We start from the raw sequence: 20,916 nt of genomic DNA, 5'->3' as shown, positions 1-20,916 counted from the left end.
AGTTGTTTCAACGATAACCAAATTAATAGCATTCTCAGTTCTCATAGTTGGATACTTGAAGGAATCATAAAAACTCACAAAATGAGGTACTATGAAATTAATTGCTACCTTGACGAAGTGGACACACTTGATGACGTTGATACTGACGATGATGTCGACACAGAACTTGAAGAGGAGACACTAAAAAAGAAAAATCAATTATCATCATACAGCAAACGATACAGAATTTTTCTTGTCGGCTGTGAACTGAAAAAGTAACTCCAGAAAAAGTTTAATTTCGACATCGGTACACCATTAACACAATTCAAGATCATAAAATTAAAGGCTCAACTAAGCCTGTGAAAGCTAAATTGAACTAATAATCAGTCTTTACCTTGATGAAGTGGACACACTCGATGACGTCGATATTGACGATGATGTTGAAACAGAACTAGATGTCGACACACTAGAGAAAAAAAAAAACAAACACGGAAGATGATCACTTCATATTCCCGAGAAGAGCTCTTAAAAGGTTGCATTTCTGGAATTCTTACAGTTGGATACTTGATGCAATCATTACTTCTATCATAATATACTATAATTTTATTGCTACCTTGACGAAGTGGACACACTTGATGATGTTGATATTGACGATGATGTCGACACAGAACTTGAAGTTGAGACACTACAAGGAAAGTACAGTGATTACTTTGAGGCATTTGAACATTGCTAAAAAAAAAAAAAAAACGTTCAAGACACTGAACAGAAACAAGTCACTTCTAAATACAAATCATAAGTGTTAAGATGAAGAGTTTGTGAAGGTCTGCATGACGCAAAAATGCAACTTCGCTAGTACCTATCTTTGAGATGAATTCGCCATGAGCGTTCCAAAAGTAAGTGATAACTATAGTAAACCGTTAAAAATAGACTAGTAAAACCAAAAGCTTGTTGTTGACTATGTTATCTGTTGATTCCTCCATACCTAGACGTAGTTGCTGTTGACAAACTGGTCGTAGTGGGTGTCGAAACACTCGATGATGTCGATGCCGACGACGATGTTGAAATAGAACTTGATGTTGAAATACTAGAGAGGAAACGAGAATTTCCACATGAATTGTCAAATGTTGATTTTTGTCACTTGAAAAGAAAAGTTATACGCCTTAATAATTTGCATTCAACCAGTATGCTGTGCTACGGATTAAAGTAACTTTACAAATCGAATTAGTTACTCTGCTATACCTCGACGAGGTTGACACACTCGATGACGTTGATATTGACGATGATGTCGACACAGAACTTGAAGTTGAGACACTAGAAAGAAAGTTCAGAGATTATTGATATGATTTTAATCAGGGCGAGGACTTGTGAATGTCTTGAAACAAATTCATCATATCGTATATGTTTCAAATTAACCTATCGGAAAATTTCATTTCATTATGGTCAGTCATCAGTCTGGTGCTTTGGAAAGTGGTATATATTACATTAAGAGGTCAGGAAACTATCTCACTATTTTATCAAGATATTACTGAAAACATGGATTCTCTGATACCTTGATGTGGTTGCTGTTGATAGGCTAGTCGTGGTTGGTGTCGATACACTTGATGATGTCGATACCGACGACGATGTTGAAACAGAACTTGATGTCGACACACTGAAAACGGAAGGAAAGATTATCATCACGTATGTTGATATCAACCAATGAAAAATCGGCCTTTTTATACAGGTGAAAACGGTGATGTCTTAAGTAACGAGATGAAACTCTTTGGAAAAACTGACCACTTGACACTAAATATTCAATTAACTGTAATGCAATTTGTTTTAGTTTCTGCAAGCAAATAAAATAAGATAACAAGATTCTCCATTACCTTGATGAAGTGGAAACACTTGATGATGTTGATATTGACGATGATGTCGACACAGAACTTGAAGTTGACACACTAAAAATCAAGAATCCATTACCATCATACAGCAAACGATAACGACAGTTTTTCTTATCAGTTATGAAAATAACAACTCCAGGAAAAGTTTAATTTCGACTTCAATACTCAATGAACACAATTCAAGACCTTAAAATTATAGGTCCAACGAAGCCTAGGATAGCCTAGTTCAGGACTGAATTGATTTAAGCTTTACCAGGTAATATAAATTATCTGAAAAATCATCGAGTATCGTAAAAATACCTTAAATTTTGTTTGTATTATCTAACAAGGGAAGCTATATTAAACTAATAATCAGTTTTTACCTTGATGATGTGGACACACTCGATGACGTCGATATTGAAGATGATGTTGAAACAGAACTAGATGTGGATGCACTAGAAAAAAAACGGAAGATCATCACTGACTTTATATTCCTGAGATGACTTTTAAAAAGGTTGATTTTCTTCAGTAATTAAAAAAGTTGTTTAAACGATAACCAAATTAATACCATTCTCAGTTCTCATAGTTGGATACTTGAAGCAATAATCAAAACTCACATAGGGTACTATAAAATTAATCGCTACCTTGACGAAGTGGACACACTTGATGACGTTGATACTGACGATGATGTCGACACAGAACTTGAAGTGGAGACACTTAAAGAGAAAAATTAAGTTTCATCATACAGCAGACGATACAGAATTTTTCTTGTCGGTTGTGAACTGAAAAAGTAACTCCAGGAAAAGTTTAATTTCGACATCGATACTCCATTAACACAATTCAAGATCATAAAATTAAAGGCTCAACTAAGCCTGTGAAAGCTAAATTATTTACCTTGATGAAGTGGACACACTCGATGACGTCGATATTGACGATGATGTTGAAACAGAACTAGATGTCGACACACTACAGCAAAAAACAAACACGGAAGATCATGACTTCATGTTCCCGAGATGAGCTCTTAAAAGGTTGCTTTTCTGGAATTCTTACAGTTGGATACTTGATGCAATCATTACTTCTATCATAATATACTATAACTTCATTGCTACCTTGACGAAGTGGACACACTTGATGATGTTGATATTGACGATGATGTCGACACAGAACTTGAAGTTGAGACACTACAAGGAAAGTACAGTGATTAGTACTTTGAGGCATTTGAACATTCGTAGGAAAAACGTTCACGACACTGAACAGAAACAATTCACTTCCAAATACAAATCATAAGTGTTAAGATAAAGAGCTTGTGAAGGTCTGCATGACGCAAAAATGCAACTTCGCTAGTACCTATCTTTGAGATGAATTCACGACGAGTGTTCCAAAAGTAAGTGATAACTATAGTAAAGCGTTAAAAATAGACTAGTAAAACCAAAAGCTTGTTGTTGACTATGTTATCTGTTGATTCCTCCATACCTAGACGTAGTTGCTGTTGACAAACTGGTCGTAGTGGGTGTCGAAACACTCGATGATGTCGATGCCGACGACGATGTTGAAATAGAACTTGATGTTGAAATACTAGAGAGGAAACGAGAATTTCCACATGAATTGTCAAATGTTGATTTTTGTCACTTGAAAAGAAAAGTTATACGCCTTAATAATTTGCATTCAACCAGTATGCTGTGCTACGGATTAAAGTAACTTTACAAATCGAATTAGTTACTCTGCTATACCTCGACGAGGTTGACACACTCGATGACGTTGATATTGACGATGATGTCGACAGAGAGCTTGAAGTTGAGACACTAGAAGGAAAGTTCAGAGATTATTGATATGATTTTAATCAGGGCGAGGACTTGTGAACGTCTTGAAACAAATTCATCAGATCGTATATGTTTCAAATTAACCTATCGGAAAATTTCATTTCATTATGGTCAGTCATCAGTCTGGTGCTTTGGAAAGTGGTATATATTACATTAAGAGGTCAGGAAACTATCTCACTATTTTATCAAGATATTACTGAAAACATGGATTCTCTGATACCTTGATGTGGTTGCTGTTGATAGACTAGTCGTGGTTGGTGTCGATACACTTGATGATGTCGATACCGACGACGATGTTGAAACAGAACTTGATGTCGACACACTGAAAACGGAAGGAAAGATTATCACCACGTATGTTGAGATTAACCAATGAAAAATCGGCCTTTTTATACAGGTGAAAACGGTGATGTCTTAAGTAACGAGATGAAACTCTTTGGAAAAACTGACCACTTGACACTAAATATTCAATTAACTGTAATGCAATTTGTTTTAGTTTCTGCAAGCAAATAAAATAAGATAACCAGACTCTCCATTACCTTGATGAAGTGGACACACTTGATGACGTCGATATTGACGATGATGTCGACACAGAACTTGAAGTTGACACACTAAAAATCAAGAATCCATTACCATCATACAGCAAACGATAACGACAGTTTTTCTTATCAGTTATGAAAATAACAACTCCAGGAAAAGTTTAATTTCGACTTCAATACTCAATGAACACAATTCAAGACCTTAAAATTATAGGTCCAACGAAGCCTAGGATAGCCTAGTTCAGGACTGAATTGATTTTAAGCTTTACCAGGTAATATAAATTATCTGAAGAATCATCGAGTATCGTAAACATATCTTAAATTTTGTTTGTATTATCTAACAAGGGAAGCTAAATTAAACTAATAATCAGTTTTTACCTTGATGATGTGGACACACTCGATGACGTCGATATTGAAGATGATGTTGAAACAGAACTAGATGTGGATGCACTAGAAAAAAAACGGAAGATCATCACTGACTTTATATTCCTGAGATGACTTTTTAAAAGGTTGATTTTCTTCAGTAATTAAAAAAAGGTTGTTTCAACGATAACCAAATTAATACCATTCTCAGTCATCATAGTTGGATACTTGAAGCAATCATCAAAACTCACAAAATGAGGTAATATCAAATTAATCGCTACCTTGACGAAGTGGACACACTTGATGACGTTGATATTGACGATGATGTCGACACAGAACTTGAAGAGGAGACACTAAAAAAGAAAAATCAATTATCATCATACAGCAAACGATACAGAATTTTTCTTCTCGGCTGTGAACTGAAAAAGCAACTCCAGGAAAAGTTTAATTTCGACATCGGTACTCCATTAACACAATTCAAGATCATGAAATTAAAGGCTAAACTAAGCCTGTGAAACCTAAATTATTTACCTTGATGAAGTGGACACACTCGATGACGTCGATATTGACGACGATGTTGAAACAGAACTAGATGTCGACACACTAGAGAAAAAAACAAACACGGAAGATCATGACTTCATGTTCCCGAGATGAGCTCTTAAAAGGTTGCTTTTCTGGAATTCTTATAGTTGGATACTTGATGCAATCATTACTTCTATCATAATATACTATAACTTCATTGCTACCTTGACGAAGTGGACACACTTGATGATGTTGATATTGACGATGATGTCGATACAGAACTTGCAGTTGAGACACTACAAGGAAAGTACAGTGATTACTTTGAGGCATTTGAACATTCCCAGGAAAAAAACGTTAGAGACACTGAACAGAAACAATTCACTTCCAAATACAAATCATAAGTGTTAAGATAAAGAGCTTGTGAAGGTCTGCATGACGCAAAAATGCAACTTTGTTAGTACCTATCTTTGAGATGAATTCACGACGAGTGTTCCAAAAGTAAGTGATAACTATAGTAAAGCGTTAAAAATAGACTAGTAAAACCAAAAGCTTGTTGTTGACTATGTTATCTGTTGATTCCTCCATACCTAGACGTAGTTGCTGTTGACAAACTGGTCGTAGTGGGCGTCGAAACACTCGATGATGTCGATGCAGACGACGATGTTGAAATAGAACTTGATGTTGAAATACTAGAGAGGAAACGAGAATTTCCACATGAATTGTCAAATGTTGATTTTTATCACTTGAAGAGAAACGTTATACGCCTTAATAATTTGCATTCAACCATTATACTGTGCTACGGGTTAAAGTAATTTTACAAATCGAATTAGTTAAGCATACTCTGTTATACCTCGACGAAGTTGACACACTTGATGACGTTGATATTGACGATGATGTCGACACAGAACTTGAAGTTGAGACACTAGAAGGAAAGTTCAGAGATTTTTACGATGAATTTAATGAGTTCAAGGACTTGAGAATCTCTCTAATAAAAGAAAATCACGATATATATGATTGAAATTAACCTTTGAAAACTTCATTTCATAATGGCCAGTCTTCAGTCTGGCGCTTTGGAAGTGGTATATATAACATTAAGAGGTCAGGAAAGCTATCTCACTATTTCATCAAGTTATTCTAAAAACATGGATTCTCTAATACCTTGACGTGGTTGCTGTTGATAGACTAGTCGTAGTGGGTGTCGATACACTTGATGATGTCGATACCGACGACGATGTTGAAATAGAACTTGATGTGGACAAACTGGAAACAAAGAGAAAGATCGTTCATTATGTTTAAGGATTAGAAAATTATCGCCTAAGTGTCTTTACGAACGTTACGTTCCACCTGGTACTCCCCTAAACTAGGTCTACATAGTGCAAGAATCGTTCACACAACAACTATCTCATTCGCTCTAACCTATGACTCTTTAAAAATTATTCTTTGAAATGGAGATAAATATTCTGCCACTACTATTCCCCGAGATTGAAAAGATTAATTGTTTTATTATATACAGACGAAGTGATCTCAAAAACAGACAAGCAAACCTTAATTGGATAATGTTTTATTACCTTGATGAAGTGGAAACACTTGATGATGTTGATATTGACGATGATGTCGACACAGAACTTGAAGTTGACACACTAAAAATCAAGAATCCATTACCATCATACAGCAAACGATAACGACAGTTTTTCTTATCAGTTATGAAAATAACAACTCCAGGAAAAGTTTAATTTCGACTTCAATACTCAATGAACACAATTCAAGATTCTGAAATTATAGGTTCAACGAAGCCTAGGATAGCCTAGTTCAGGACTGAATTGATTTTAAGCCTTACCAGGTAATATAAATTATCTTAAAAATCATCGAGTATCGTAAAAATACCTTAAATTTTGTTTGTATTATCTAACAAGGGAAGCTAAATTAAACTAATAATCAGTCTTTACCTTGATGAAGTGGACACACTCGATGACGTCGATATTGAAGATGATGTTGAAACAGAACTAGATGTGGATGCACTAGAAAAAAACGGAAGATCATCACTTTATATTCCTGAGATGACTTTTTAAAAGGTTGATTTTCTTCAGTAATTAAAAAAAGTTGTTTAAACGATAACCAAATTAATACCATTCTCAGTCATCATAGTTGGATACTTGAAGCAATAATCAAAACTCACATAAGGTACTATAAAATTAATCGCTACCTTGACGAAGTGGACACACTTGATGACGTTGATACTGACGATGATGTCGACACAGAACTTGAAGAGGAGACACTTAAAGAGAAAAATCAATTATCATCATAGAGCAAACGAAACAGAATTTTTCTTGTCGGTTGTGAACTGCAAAAGTAACTCCAGGAAAAGTTTAATTTCGACATCGGTACTCCATTAACACAATTCAAGATCATAAAATTAAAGGCTCAACTAAGCCTGTGAAAACTAAATTAAACTAACAATCAGTCTTTACCTTGATGAAGTGGACACACTCGATGACGTCGATATTGACGATGATGTTGAAACAGAACTAGATGTCGACACACTAGAGAACAAAAAAAAGCAAACAGACACGGAAGATCATCACTTCATATTCCCGACATGAGCTCTTAAAAGGTTGCTTTTCTGGAATTCTTATAGTTGGATACTTGATGCAATCATTACTTCTATCATAATATACTATAACTTCATTGCTACCTTGACGAAGTGGACACACTTGATGATGTTGATATTGACGATGATGTCGATACGGAACTTGAAGTTGAGACACTACAAGGAAAGTACAGTGATTACTTTGAGACATTTGAACATTCCTAATTCACTTCCAAATACAAATCATAAGTGCTAAGATAAAGAGCTTGTGAAGGTCTGCATGACGCAAACATGCAACTTCGCTAGTACCTATCTTTGAGATGAATTCATGATGAGTGTTCCAAAAGTAAGTGATAACTATAGTAAACCGTTAAAAATAGACTGGTAAAAACAAAAGCTTGTTGTTGACTATGTTATCTGTTGATTCCTCCATACCTAGACGTAGTTGCTGTTGACAAACTGGTCGTAGTGGGTGTCGAAACACTCGATGATGTCGATGCCGACGACGATGTTGAAATAGAACTTGATGTTGAAATACTAGAGAGGAAACGAGAATTTCCACATGAATTGTCAAATGTTGATTTTTGTCACTTGAAGAGAAACTTTATACGCCTTAATAATTTGCATTCAACCATTATACTGTGTTACGGGTTAAAGTAATTTTACAAATCGAATTAGTTAAGCATACTCTGTTATACCTCGACGAAGTTGACACACTTGATGACGTTGATATTGACGATGATGTCGACACAGAACTTGAAGTTGAGACACTAAAAGGAAAGTTCAGAGATTATTGATATGATTTTAATCAGGGCGAGGACTTGTGAATGTCTTGAAACAAGTTCATCATATCGTATATGTTTCATCAAGATATTACTGAAAACATGGATTCTCTGATACCTTGATGTGGTTGCTGTTGATAGACTAGTCGTGGTTGGTGTCGATACACTTGATGATGTCGATACCGACGACGATGTTGAAACAGAACTTGATGTCGACAAACTACAAACACAAAAAGAAAGATCGTTTTGAATTATTATTATATTTGAGGATTAGAAAATTATCGTTAAGTATGTTTACGAAGGCTTCGTTCCACTTGTTATGCTCCTAAACTGGGTGTTCATGGTGGAAGAATCGTTTAAACACAATTTCATTCGTTTTGACTTGTCACCAAAGTATTTAAAAAATTATTTTTCTTTGAAATGGACGTAAATATTCTGCCGGTATTAACCGAGATTAAAAGAATAATTGTTTTAGTCTATTCACACGAAGTGATCTCAATAACAGACGAAAAGAAAACCATTAAAAGTCGATCTCAATTAATTGACCTCTCAATTCATTTGTAAAAATATGTGCAAGGAGCGGGAAGCATGCGCGAAACTAGTAACAGATTCTTCAAACATGGCAAATTTAGCTAACATTGGATAAAATCCTTGTCAAAATCTACCAAAATGGTCTTTTAACACCGATCAAATGAGCAGTTGGAAACCAATTTCACCATTCAATCCAGGTTTCAATTGCACTTGATTTGAACTGAAAACTTGAAAGAGTTGTTTCCGAAGGATCAACGTGAAATTATACCGTGTGCACAGGACTGTGTTGAAAACTGGATGTTTTGTTGCACAAAGACGTTCTCTTGAATACTCGTGGAGGTGCTTCGTTTAATAGCACTTGATGTTTCTGCCGATGAACCTTGCGGTATTCATTTCTGATAATGCCGGGTGAAGAGCGATTTGCTTAGATTGATGAAATCTGTGATTGCCAAGGACGTTTACTGAAACTGTTGGAAAGTCCGGCGAACTTCGGTAAGTTTTTTTTTATTCTTTGAAAACTTTCAGGCCAAATTTCACAGCCTACTTTGTATTTTCTGGTACAGAATCTTCTTATATTTTCAGGATTTGAGATTCAGAGACGTGAGTCGGCCATTTTGTTTTTGTTTGGATCGCGTATTATTTATTCCGGAAAGAGTGAATAATGCTCATTAGCAAGATTGCTTGAAACTTCAAGATTACTGAGTATGACTGATCATTTTTTAATAATATTACAGTTCTTTGGGTTAGGTCATTGAAATTTACATTACAACTTCAGTTAGAAATAAAATACTAATTGTTTCGTTGACGAAGTTGACAGAATTAATGATAGTGGCGATGATGTCGACACCGAAATTGAAGTTGAATAAACAAAAAAAAGTGTATAAATATAAGTTTGAGATAAATTGGTCAACCTTTTAAGTGGTTATGTTCCGTTACCTTGACGAAGTGGACACACTTGATGACGTTGAGACTGTCGATGATGTCGACAAAGAACTTGAAGTGGACACACTAAAAACAGGAAAATCGATCACCATCATAAACGTTAGAGAGTTATTCTTATAAGCTGCGAAAATAGATAAGTCAAGGAAAGTTTTAATTTCGACATCAACACTCTATAAACACTATTTAATTTTGGAAACTTATAGACTAAACTTTGTTTGTTTTAATTGAGATAAAAATATAACCTAACTTAAAATAGTAATTACACATTACCTTGATGAAGTGGACACACTTGATGATGTTGATACTGACGATGATGTCGACACAGAACTTGAAGTAGACACACTAAAGTCAAAGAAAATTGCTATTTTTAAAACAAAATCGATAACGGCAACAAAATATGACGGCTTTGTGAAATCAAGCGGGGTTACCATGATATATGGACTGGTCCTTCTCTGAGAATCATGTAAAGCCAAACTTATTGATTATTTTAAGCAATTCTTTTGCTTAACTCGAATAAGCCCTTTTGGTAATCCAGTTTAGTTATCTACTACAAGCAGTGAATTTCAACGTGAGGAAAATTGTAGTGTACAAGATCTTACTTTGATCTAATAGTTGAAGCCAACCAAATACATTACCTTGAACTAGTGGGCACACTTGAACTAGAGACGCGAAAGAGCAAAATACTGACAAAATAGATTTAAACCTTAGGCGGATAGTTAAAAGTAAATATAAAATAACTTAAGAGTAACTAGTAAAATCTAAACAGTGAAGAAAACTACAGTTTATTGGATGTTTGCAACCATTGATTCTCTAATATCGTGTCCCCACTCCAACGACTCATTTTAATGTTACTGTATACCTGTCTAACGTCCTAGTGATGTAGTGCGTCCGGTTTAGACTGCTGATACCTAAATCCCTGTATAAAGTCTAAGCTTATTTAGGTGGGTATAAAATTATACCGGCGAAGAATTTCGAAAGAAAATGAATTGTCGAATTTGTCTTGACCTCTAAATGCGAGCGTTCGAATCATCTTTTGCAAGCTACAAGTCCAAGCGAATTTGATAGTTTGCTTTCAAATTTGGACAGCAGCTACCTTAACATACAAACAAAAAAACGTTGTTTCGTTCGGAAATTTTTTTTCCAAAGACGATTTTTGTACGATCACTCCACATTTTTTAAAAATCCTATTTCGAAAATGTTCTGCAACGTTTCACTGCAACTGAATATTGCAAAGCGCAGACAGGTTTTTTAGCCCTTCGGTCCGGAAACTTAGGAACAAATTGAATAAGCGAACAAAAAAAAAAAAACACTGACTTGTACCTTTCAAAACGTGATTCGGACGCTAGCAATTTGACGTCGTGAAAGTTTTTTCCTTCCAAAATTCTTGGTATAATTTAATTTGGTATAGAGGCTTAGGTATCTACAGTTTAAACCGGACACAAAGTAAACATGGACTGCAACGATAACAATGCAAAATCTAGAATTTTTAAAGTAGGTTAGAAGCCATGAACAATTTTTTTTCCCTTTCAAAGACGTCTTGTCTAGGCTCGTGGTCTCACTTTTAATTTATTACCGAGGGAGATCAAAAGATTGCGTATTTTTAACAAAACACAGTGAGACTGACCAGGGAAAAAATTGCAGTCTGCAACTCCATTTCTACACCTGCCCCAAGAGGATGTTTTACCAGGAAAGTTTTAAAAGTTATTAGTGATTTGTTATTCTAAGTAAAGTTCTAGAACAAAAACAAAGCGAAAGTATAGTATTTGCATGCTCCTTTGTCCATAATGGACACAACAACAGTAAAGGTTACCAACCTGCTTGTTAAAGTGATAATGTTTGGTGGTGTCGATTTAATCGAAGAAAAGGTAGTGAATCTCGTTGATTTCCTACTAACTGTCTGTTGTCCTTGACTTGAAGACGATGATGAAGCAGAACTTGTTGTTGACACAATAGAAACAAACAAAAGGAAAGTTTAATACAGCAAGAGCTTAAGTCATTTTTATATTTCGATATCAGGAAAATATTGCTATTCTAGACCAGTATTTCAGCTGAACTGAGTACACAGGCTTGAACAATCGTTGTTGAAAAAATAAATATGTCATTTACAATTATTTAATATTTCATTACCTTGATGAAGTGGACACACTTGATGATGTTGATATTGATGAGGAAGTCGACACAGAACTAGACGTTGACACACTAAACGGAACATAAAGTTATTGGTTAAAAAATTCAAAGCCGTTCCGAAATGTAACAATTCAAAACAGTTCTCAGCTAATGGCTAAAAATAAAAAACACATGGGTTAAGACACTTGTAAATTGTAAATATGCGAGTCATAATAAAGTTGTTGTCGCTGTTGAGACTGAACTTTTAAAAGTCTCCAAGGCAAGGAAACTAAAAGTGTCTAGATCTCGCTTTGATCTAATAGTCTAAACCTAGAAAACACATTACATTAATGAACTGGACACAGTTGATGATGTTGATATTGACAACGATGTCGACAACGAACCTCACGTTAAACAACAAAAGGAAAGACTGAGCTTCTTAGATTAAGTTAAAATAAAAGCCAGCTAAATCAGATAATCCTTTACTACCTTGATGAAGTGGACACACTTGATGATGTTGATATTGACGACGATGTCGACACAGAACTGGAGGTTGACACAATAACAGGAAAGAAAAGCCATTATTTACAGAAAATAAAAGATGTACAAATCACGTGTTATGATACTGAGCTTTTCAAGGACAATTCGCAATAAATTGACATTACATGTTGATTTTTCTCACTCGTAAAAGAAATTGAAACAGCTAAATAATTTTCATTCAAACATTTTTGAATTTATCAGACAAATTTGTTGTTAATTATACTGTGCTTTGCTACCGTTTTAGGTAACATTTCAGATCGAATAAGTTAACCCCATTCTGTAGTACCTTGACGAAGTTGACACACTCGATGACGTTGATATTGACGATGATGTCGAAACAGAACTTGATGTGGACACACTAAGAGGAAAGATCAGTGATTATTTATATTATTAATGTAATTAATATAATTCTTCTTTTAACAACATGCTGGTATATATCTTTAAAAATTAACTTTTACAACTTTCACCGGCTCCGTAATGACTACTCTTCAACCTTGCGGTTTGGTAAGTGCAGTATATTGGAGGTCAGAAAACGATCTGACTATTAAATCAAGACATTGCTATAGAAAACTTCGATTCTCTGATACCTTGACGTAGTTGCTGTTGATAGACTAGTCGTGGTTGGTGTCGATACACTTGATGATGTCGATACCGACGACGATGTTGAAATAGAACTTGATGTCGACAAACTACAAGCAAAAACACAGATCGTTTTAAATATATTTGGGGATGAGAAAATTATCGGCTAAGTATTCTTACGAAGGCTACAGTACGTTTCACCTGGCTCTTACCTAAGATGGGTCTACATAGTACAAGACGTGCACGCAACAACGATTTCTTTCGTTGAAGCTTGGGACTATAAAAAACTATAATTATTTAAAACGTAGTTACCTCGATGAAGTGGACACACTAGATGATGTCGATATTGACGATGACGTCGACACAGAACTTGAAGTAGACACACTAAAAATCAAGGAAAATTTCTTTTTCAAAACAAGTTATGATCATAACGCTAATAAAATAAGACGGCTTTGTGAAATGCAGCAGGGTTGCCATCAAACAAGGACTGCTCATTGTTTGAGAAGTATGCGAAGCCAAACCTATTTTGTTTAATAAAGAATTCTTTTGCTTGGCTATGATAGGCCATTGTGATAATGTACTTTAGGGCCTACTAGAAGCGGTACAATTGAACGTCAAATAACTAATTCCGTGCAAGATCTTGCTATGAACTGATAGTTTAAGCCAAGCAAACACATTACCTCGATGAAGTGGACACACTTGATGATGTCGACACAGAACTTGAAGTTGACACACTAACAGGAAAGAAAAACCATTATTTACAGATATCAAATGATGTACAAATTACGTGTACTGAGCTTTTTAAAGAGTACTGAGCTTTTCAAAGGAAAAAAAAAGCATCTTGTCTATATAGTTTGTGGTGTTTAGTTCTGTTTGTGAGCTTTTACTTATCGTTAACTATTATAAAGGGAAACATGAAACCAGATACTTATTGCTAACTATGTCATCTATCCACTTTTACATACCTAGACGTAGTCGCTGCTGACAAATTTGTTTTAGTGAGTGTCGAAAGCCTCGACGAACTGGGTCGACATGGTCCAAGAATCGTCGTTGGCAGAATAATATTTTTAGTTTTGTTAGTTTACTACAAAACCCACAAATATTTAATACTCAAATACCTCGATGAAGTTGACAAACTTGATGATGTCGATATTGACGATGACGTCGACACAGAACTTGAAGTAGACACGCTAAAATCAAGCAAAATTGATTTTGTTTCCATTAAATTTGTAACTAAAATAAATTATGACGGCTTATTTAAATCCGGGAAAGCTAAAACGTGCAAATGTGTATTTTTAACATTTATCGGAAACCAAACGGCGAAATCATTTTATAACAAATTCTTCAGCTTCAGCAAGTAAAAGCTTTTTTTGTAATCAAGATTAGTCATCTACTGCACGAAGTATGTATGGACGTCAGGAAAACAAGTATGTACCAAGCATTGCTTTGATAGTTAAGGGCAACGCAGGACATTACCTTGACGAAGTGGACACACTTGACGATGTCGATAATGAGGATGATGTTGATACAGAACTTGAAGTTGAGACACTAAGAGGAAAGTACAGTGATTATTAATGTAGCTCTTATTTCCTGTTGAGAAAATCCTGTAACGAAAGCATTACATGAAAGTTCTGAAAGCTTTATCCTCAAACTTATTACCCACGCAGTGAGGCCTGGGTTTAAGTTCCGGCTCTTTTTGTTTTCCTTGTTCAGTCACAAATCGCTGTCTGGTCTATAAAGCGTATGCGTCACCTGTGCAGGCGTATAGCACATGGAATTTACAGAAGTTGTCGTCGTGAAAAGTTAGCACGGATTCCATGATTTCTAGGGCGATTAAATCACATACAAACGAACGTACCCTTCGCAGTACACCAACACTAAAGGACGTTTAGCGTTTTCAGAACGGGTCGGTCTGAGAGCTTTACGAGAGATCAATTTACGAGCAAACATTTTGAGTGAATTTATCAAGAATCATGTTATACCAAAGGAGCGCTAGCTATCAACCGGAGCTATCAACTCTTCAACTTGATAAAAAGCATCTTCAGAAGCGTCATCGTATTTTTAGACGTGATCGTGAACCAAGTAGAATCCCAGCATGAACTCAAGAACGTGTGAGCAACAAGAGCAGAAAGGTTAGAGAATTTGTTTACGAATGTATCTGTTCCAGTACACCTAAGTAAAACGCTCCGAGAAACTTCGTCAAGTATAATAAAGTTAAAATCTCGAGCTAAACGATATTCTCTGGTTATTTTCTTGTAACAGAGTTATGTGTCTTTACAAGAATGAAACCCATGTAGCGAATTATTGTACATTTAAGCTAAAAGAAACTAATGTATGTTGACCCCAGCAAAACTATTCTTGGCTTGCACTGTTACGCAATCCCTGACGCAATAAAAAATTATTCGAAAACCATTCAGTGGATAAAGTCAAGAAATTGTGATGTTATAGGAGATTAATAAAGATGACAACTCTCTAATTTTTAAGTCTTTGCGTTTTCCCAAACCTCAGATATTCGTCGAAATTATTTTGCGCAAACTTACAGAGCCCAGTATGGAGCCGCCATGTTGGTGTACTTTCGCGGTACATCAACATTGCGGCCGGAAAATAGTGTAAACATCTGAAACTTACTTTAACTATCTAGGCGACTGATTATCTGTACTGAACAAACAAGCATTTACTTAAGAACTTTTCCTAATACTTTCACACCTGAATGGGCTAAAAATCATGACATAAGTATATGTTTTTTGACAAACGCGTTCGTAGCTCTATGTCACGCACCGCGATAACTCTGAAATTGAAAGTGTCTCGCTTGCTTGAGAAACGCGCAAACAACAACAACAACAACAACAACAACAACGACAAAGGTTAAGGAAAATAGACTGAAACGTTTGTAGGCTGATATAAAGACCTTGACTAATTTCACGCCCTAAACGCCTGCAAACGAGTAATAAGCTATTAATCGACTGAATCGATTCCAAGAAATGCAATTAAAGGCAGAATAGCTTAAGCACATCGATTCGATTGAATTTCGTACAACTTCAAATGCAGAAAATTTAGCTCAGTTGCAATATAGCTAGTGCTCCTCAGTATATAAACGAATGCCTGGGTACACCGAGCAAGGCGTCTAGTTAATAATTCATCAAGTTTAGATAAAGGAAATCATGACCGTGACGGTGTTTGGATATATGATCTTAATTGGCATAGATTTTTACGATTTTATTTCTTCGTTTTCTCGTTAGTTTTAGTTTATATTGAGAAGATACATCAAACACTCGAGAAAGTGTTTGACCACATTTCCAAACACCTCAAAGTTCGTTAAAAATACTCCGCTGCGCGTTGTATTTTCAACTCTCCTCTCGGTGTTTGGAAATGTGGTTAAACACGGTCTTTCGTGCTTGATTTATTACTGAACTTGATGTCGACAAACTAGAAACAAAACGAAGGGTCGCTTAACTAAAACTAAAGAAACCGTAAATTATTATTATATGTAGAGATCAGCAACATATTGCCTACGTATAGATACCAAGGGTTTATTAGACCTTGGTCTCGGCTGAAGTGGGGCGACACGATCCGAAAATGGTTGTAGGCAGAAGAACATTTTCATTTGGTTTTCGTTTGTTTACGACAAAAACCACAATTATTTAATACTCAATTACCTTGATGAAGTGGACACACTTGATGATGTCGATATTGACGATGATGTCGACACAGAGCTTGAAGTAGACACACTAAAATCAAGAAAAATTGATTTGCTCCCATTAAATTTGTAACTATAATAAATCATGATGGCTTTTTGAAATACAGGAATGTTAAAAAGGTGCAATTACGTATGGAGATAAGATGGAGATTTGTGAGATATTGCCTACATATATAAACCGAGGGTATGGTAGAGAGCGTTCTCGGCTGAACAAGGTATACATATAGTCCAACAATCGTTGTTGATAGAACAACTCTGCATTTGTTTTAGTTTGTTTCTGTTATTTCATGTTCAATTACCTTGACGAAGTGGACACACTTGATGATGTTGATATTGACGATGACGTCGACACAGAACTTGAAGTAGACACACTAAAAATTAAAGAAAATTGCTATTTCAAAACAAATTGATACCGGTAAAAAATCAAGACGGCTTTGGAAAATCTTCAAGGGTTATCCTGTAACATGGACTTGTCCTTCTTTCAGGATTGTGGAAAGCAAAACGTATTGTTTAATAAGGAAGTCTTTAGCTTAATCAAATTACGCCAGGTTAGTAATCTAGTTTAGTCACCTCCTACCAGAGCTACATTAGAACGGGAAGAAAATACGAGCGTCCTAGATCTTGCTTTGATCTAATAGTGTAAGCCAACCAAACAGATTACCTCGAAGAGGTGGACACACTTGATGATGTTGATATTGACGATGATGTCGACACAGAACTTGAGGTTGACACACTAACAGGAAAGAAAAGCCATTATTTACAGAAATTCAAAGATGTACAAATCACGTCTTATGATACTGAGCTTTTCAAGGCCTGCGAGGAAAAAGCAGCATCTTGTCTATATAGTTTGTGGTCTTTAGTTCTGTTTGTCAGCTTTTACCTATCGTAAACTATTAGAAACGGAAACATGAAAACAGATACTTATTGCGAACTATGTCATCTATCTAACTATGTGATCTTTTACATACCTAGACGTAGTCGTTGTTGACAAACTTGTTGTAGTGGGTGTCGAAACACTCGACGACGTCGATACCGACGACGATGTTGAAACAGAACTTGATGTTGACACACTAGAAAGGGAACAAGGAAAAATTCACAATAAATTGACATTACATGTTGATTTTTGTCACTTGTAAAAGAAATTGAAACAGCTAAATAATTTTCATTCAAACATTTTTCAATTTATCAGACAAATTTCTTAATAATTATACTGTACTTTGCTACGGTTTTAGGTAACATTTAATATCGAATAAGTTAACCCCATTCTGTAGTACCTTGACGAAGTTGACACACTCGATGACGTTGATATTGACGATGATGTCGAAACAGAACTTGATGTGGACACGCTAAGAGGAAAGATCAGTGGTTATTTATATTATTACTGTAATTAATATAATTCTTCTTTTAACAACATCACAGTATATATCTTTAAAAATTAACTTTTACAACCTTCACTACGTAATGACTACTCTTCAACCTTGCGTTTTGGGAAGTACAGTATATTGGAGGTCAGAAAACAATCTGACTATTAAATCAAGACATTGCTACAGAAAATTTCGATTCTCTGATACCTTGACGTAGTTGCTGTTGATAGACTAGTCGTGGTTGGTGTCGATACACTTGATGATGTCGATACCGACGACGATGTTGAAATAGAACTTGATGTCGACAAACTACAAGCAAAAACACAGATCGTTTTAAATATATTTAGGGATGAGAAAATTATCGGCTAAGTATCCTTACGAAAGCTACAGTACGTTTCACTTGGCTCTCACCTAAAATGGGTCTACATAGCACCAGACGTGCACGCAACAACGATTTCTTTCGTTGAAGCTTGGGACTATAAAAAACTATAATTATTTAGAACGTAGTTACCTCGATGAAGTGGACACACTAGATGATGTCGATATTGACGATGACGTCGACACAGAACTTGAAGTAGACACACTAAAAATCAAGGAAATTTCTTTTTCAAAACAAGTTATGATCATAACGCTAATAAAATAAGACGGCTTTGTGAAATGCAGCAGGGTTGCCATCAAACAAGGACTGCTCATTGTTTGAGAAGTATGCGAAGCCAAACCTATTTTGTTTAATAAAGAATTCTTTTGCTTAGCTATGATAGGCCATTGTGATAATGTACTTTAGGGCCTACTAGAAGCGGTACAATTGAACGTCAAATAATTAATTACGTGCAAGATCTTGCTATGATCTGATAGTTTAAGCCAAGCAAACACATTACCTCGATGAAGTGGACACACTTGATGATGTTGATATTGACGATGATGTCGACACAGAACTTGAAGTTGACACACTAACAGGAAAGAAAAACCATTATTTACAGATATCAAATGATGTACAAATTACGTGTACTGAGCTTTTTAAAATGTACTGAGCTTTTCAAGGCCTCGGAGGAGAGAAAAGCATCTTGTCTATATAGTTTGTGGTGTTTAGTTCTGTTTGTGAGCTTTTACCTATCGTTAACTATTATAAAGGGAAACATAAAAACAGATACTTAATGCTAACCATGTCATCTATCGACTTTTACATACCTAGACGTAGTCGCTGTTGACAAACGTGTTGTAGTGGGTGTCGAAACACTCGACGAACTGGGTCGACATGGTCCAAGAATCGTCGTTGGCAGAATAATATTTTATTTTTGTTAGCTTACTACAAAACCCACAAATATTTAATACTCAATTACCTCGATGAAGTTGACAAACTTGATGATGTCGATATTGACGATGACGTCGACACAGAACTTGAAGTAGACACGCTAAAATCAAGCAAAATTGATTTTGTTTCCATTAAAGTTGTAACTAAAATAAATTATGACGGCTTATTTAAATCCGGGAAAGCCAAAACGTGCAAATGTGTATTTTTAACATTTATCGGAAACCAAACGGCGAAATCATTTTATAACAAATTCTTCAGCTTCAGCGAGTAAAAGCTTTTTTTGTAATCAAGATTAGTCATCTACTGCACGAAGTATGTATGGACGTCAGGAAAACAAGTATGTACCAAGCATTGCTTTGATAGTTAAGGGCAACGCAGGACATTACCTTGACGAAGTGGACACACTTGATGATGTTGATAATGAGGATGATGTTGATACAGAACTTGAAGTTGACACACTAAGAGGAAAGTACAGTGATTATTAATGTAGTTCTTATTTCCTGTCGAGAAAATCCTGTAACGAAAGCATTACATGAAAGTTCTGAAAGCTTTATTCTCAAACGTATTACCCACGCAGTGAGGCCTGGGTTTAAGTTCTGGCTCTCTTTTTTTTTCCTCGTTCAGTCTCAAATCGCCGTCTGGTCTCTAAAGCGTATACGTCACCTGTGCAGGCGTACAGCACATGCAATTTACAGAAGTTGTCGTCGTGAAAAGTTAGCACGGATTCCATGATTTCTAGGGCGATTAAATCACATACAAACGAACACACCGTTGGCAGTCCACAAACACTAAAGGACGTTTAGCGTTTTCAGAACGGGTCGGTCTGACAGCTTTACGAGCGATCAATTTACGAACAAACATTTTGAGTGAATTTATCAAGAATCATGTTATACCAAAGGAGCGCTAGCTATCAACCGGAGCTATCAACTCTTCAACATGATAAAAAGCATCTTCAGAAGCGTCATCGTATTTTTAGACGTGATCGTGAACCAAGTAGAATCACAGCACGAACTCAAGAACGTGTGAGCAACAAGAGCAGAAAGGTTAGAGAATTTGTTTACGAATGTATCTGTTCCAGTACACCTAAGTAAAACGCTCTGAGAAACTTCGTCAAGTATAATAAAGTTAAAATCTCGAGCTAAACGATATTCTCTGGTTATTTTCTTGTAACAGAGTTATGTGTCTTTACAAGAATGAAACCCATGTAGCGAATTATTGTACATTTAAGCTAAAAGAAACTAATGTATGTTGACCCCAGCAAAACTATTCTTGGCTTGCACTGTTACGCAATCCCTGACGGAATAAAAAATTATTCGAAAACCATTCAGTGGATAAAGTCAAGAAATTGTGATGTTAGAGGAGATTAATAAAGATGACAACTCTCTAATTTTTAAGTC

The 20,916-nt window shown here is 35.6% G+C and overlaps 3 protein-coding genes across 3 annotated transcripts in view; all 3 read right to left on the bottom strand.

Annotated features, from left to right (window-relative positions):
- LOC110045893 (uncharacterized) overlaps positions 1 to 6,485 on the bottom strand; it is a 72,367-nt gene extending 65,882 nt beyond the window's left edge. The window contains exons 1-18 of the mRNA XM_089297110.1: positions 6,478 to 6,485; positions 6,238 to 6,339; positions 5,930 to 6,001; positions 5,667 to 5,768; positions 5,304 to 5,375; positions 5,089 to 5,160; positions 4,573 to 4,644; positions 3,879 to 3,980; positions 3,569 to 3,640; positions 3,312 to 3,413; positions 2,733 to 2,804; positions 2,483 to 2,539; positions 2,222 to 2,293; positions 1,529 to 1,630; positions 1,219 to 1,290; positions 962 to 1,063; positions 374 to 445; positions 109 to 180 (exon numbers count right to left, since the gene is read on the bottom strand). Of these exons, the coding sequence (XP_089153236.1) occupies positions 109 to 180; positions 374 to 445; positions 962 to 1,063; positions 1,219 to 1,290; positions 1,529 to 1,630; positions 2,222 to 2,293; positions 2,483 to 2,539; positions 2,733 to 2,804; positions 3,312 to 3,413; positions 3,569 to 3,640; positions 3,879 to 3,980; positions 4,573 to 4,644; positions 5,089 to 5,160; positions 5,304 to 5,375; positions 5,667 to 5,768; positions 5,930 to 6,001; positions 6,238 to 6,339; positions 6,478 to 6,485 (1,397 nt within the window). The remainder of the gene's footprint in view (positions 1 to 108; positions 181 to 373; positions 446 to 961; positions 1,064 to 1,218; positions 1,291 to 1,528; positions 1,631 to 2,221; positions 2,294 to 2,482; positions 2,540 to 2,732; positions 2,805 to 3,311; positions 3,414 to 3,568; positions 3,641 to 3,878; positions 3,981 to 4,572; positions 4,645 to 5,088; positions 5,161 to 5,303; positions 5,376 to 5,666; positions 5,769 to 5,929; positions 6,002 to 6,237; positions 6,340 to 6,477) is intronic.
- A 153-nt stretch (positions 6,486 to 6,638) lies between these two features.
- LOC149107088 (uncharacterized) lies at positions 6,639 to 9,372 on the bottom strand. Its single transcript, XM_089297109.1, has 9 exons — positions 9,359 to 9,372; positions 8,567 to 8,668; positions 8,365 to 8,436; positions 8,102 to 8,203; positions 7,772 to 7,843; positions 7,548 to 7,619; positions 7,283 to 7,354; positions 7,026 to 7,097; positions 6,639 to 6,719 (listed from the first exon to the last, which is right to left on the bottom strand). The coding sequence occupies exons 1-9, from the start codon at positions 9,370 to 9,372 to the stop codon at positions 6,644 to 6,646; spliced, it is 654 nt and encodes a 217-aa protein (XP_089153235.1). The 3' UTR covers positions 6,639 to 6,643.
- Positions 9,373 to 9,591: 219 nt separating this feature from the next.
- The window catches only part of LOC110045895 (uncharacterized), a 42,120-nt gene continuing 30,795 nt past the window's right edge, over positions 9,592 to 20,916 (bottom strand). Inside the window, exons 29-49 of the mRNA XM_089296711.1 lie at positions 19,906 to 19,977; positions 19,548 to 19,619; positions 19,086 to 19,157; positions 18,719 to 18,790; positions 18,415 to 18,516; positions 18,118 to 18,189; positions 17,812 to 17,913; positions 17,505 to 17,576; positions 17,143 to 17,214; positions 16,803 to 16,874; positions 14,623 to 14,694; positions 14,265 to 14,336; positions 13,827 to 13,880; positions 13,459 to 13,530; positions 13,155 to 13,256; positions 12,854 to 12,925; positions 12,517 to 12,573; positions 12,049 to 12,120; positions 11,736 to 11,855; positions 10,192 to 10,263; positions 9,592 to 9,987 (exon numbers count right to left, since the gene is read on the bottom strand). Coding sequence (XP_089152837.1) covers positions 9,912 to 9,987; positions 10,192 to 10,263; positions 11,736 to 11,855; positions 12,049 to 12,120; positions 12,517 to 12,573; positions 12,854 to 12,925; positions 13,155 to 13,256; positions 13,459 to 13,530; positions 13,827 to 13,880; positions 14,265 to 14,336; positions 14,623 to 14,694; positions 16,803 to 16,874; positions 17,143 to 17,214; positions 17,505 to 17,576; positions 17,812 to 17,913; positions 18,118 to 18,189; positions 18,415 to 18,516; positions 18,719 to 18,790; positions 19,086 to 19,157; positions 19,548 to 19,619; positions 19,906 to 19,977 — 1,621 coding nt within the window. The 3' untranslated portion in view covers positions 9,592 to 9,911. The remainder of the gene's footprint in view (positions 9,988 to 10,191; positions 10,264 to 11,735; positions 11,856 to 12,048; positions 12,121 to 12,516; positions 12,574 to 12,853; positions 12,926 to 13,154; positions 13,257 to 13,458; positions 13,531 to 13,826; positions 13,881 to 14,264; positions 14,337 to 14,622; positions 14,695 to 16,802; positions 16,875 to 17,142; positions 17,215 to 17,504; positions 17,577 to 17,811; positions 17,914 to 18,117; positions 18,190 to 18,414; positions 18,517 to 18,718; positions 18,791 to 19,085; positions 19,158 to 19,547; positions 19,620 to 19,905; positions 19,978 to 20,916) is intronic.

The sequence above is a fragment of the Orbicella faveolata genome, unplaced genomic scaffold, assembly GCF_042242905.1.
Source record: "Orbicella faveolata isolate gen_17 unplaced genomic scaffold, um_ofav_v1 contig_27, whole genome shotgun sequence".
Lineage (NCBI taxonomy): Eukaryota > Metazoa > Cnidaria > Anthozoa > Scleractinia > Merulinidae > Orbicella > Orbicella faveolata.
This window is presented reverse-complemented; position numbering and strand designations above follow the sequence as displayed.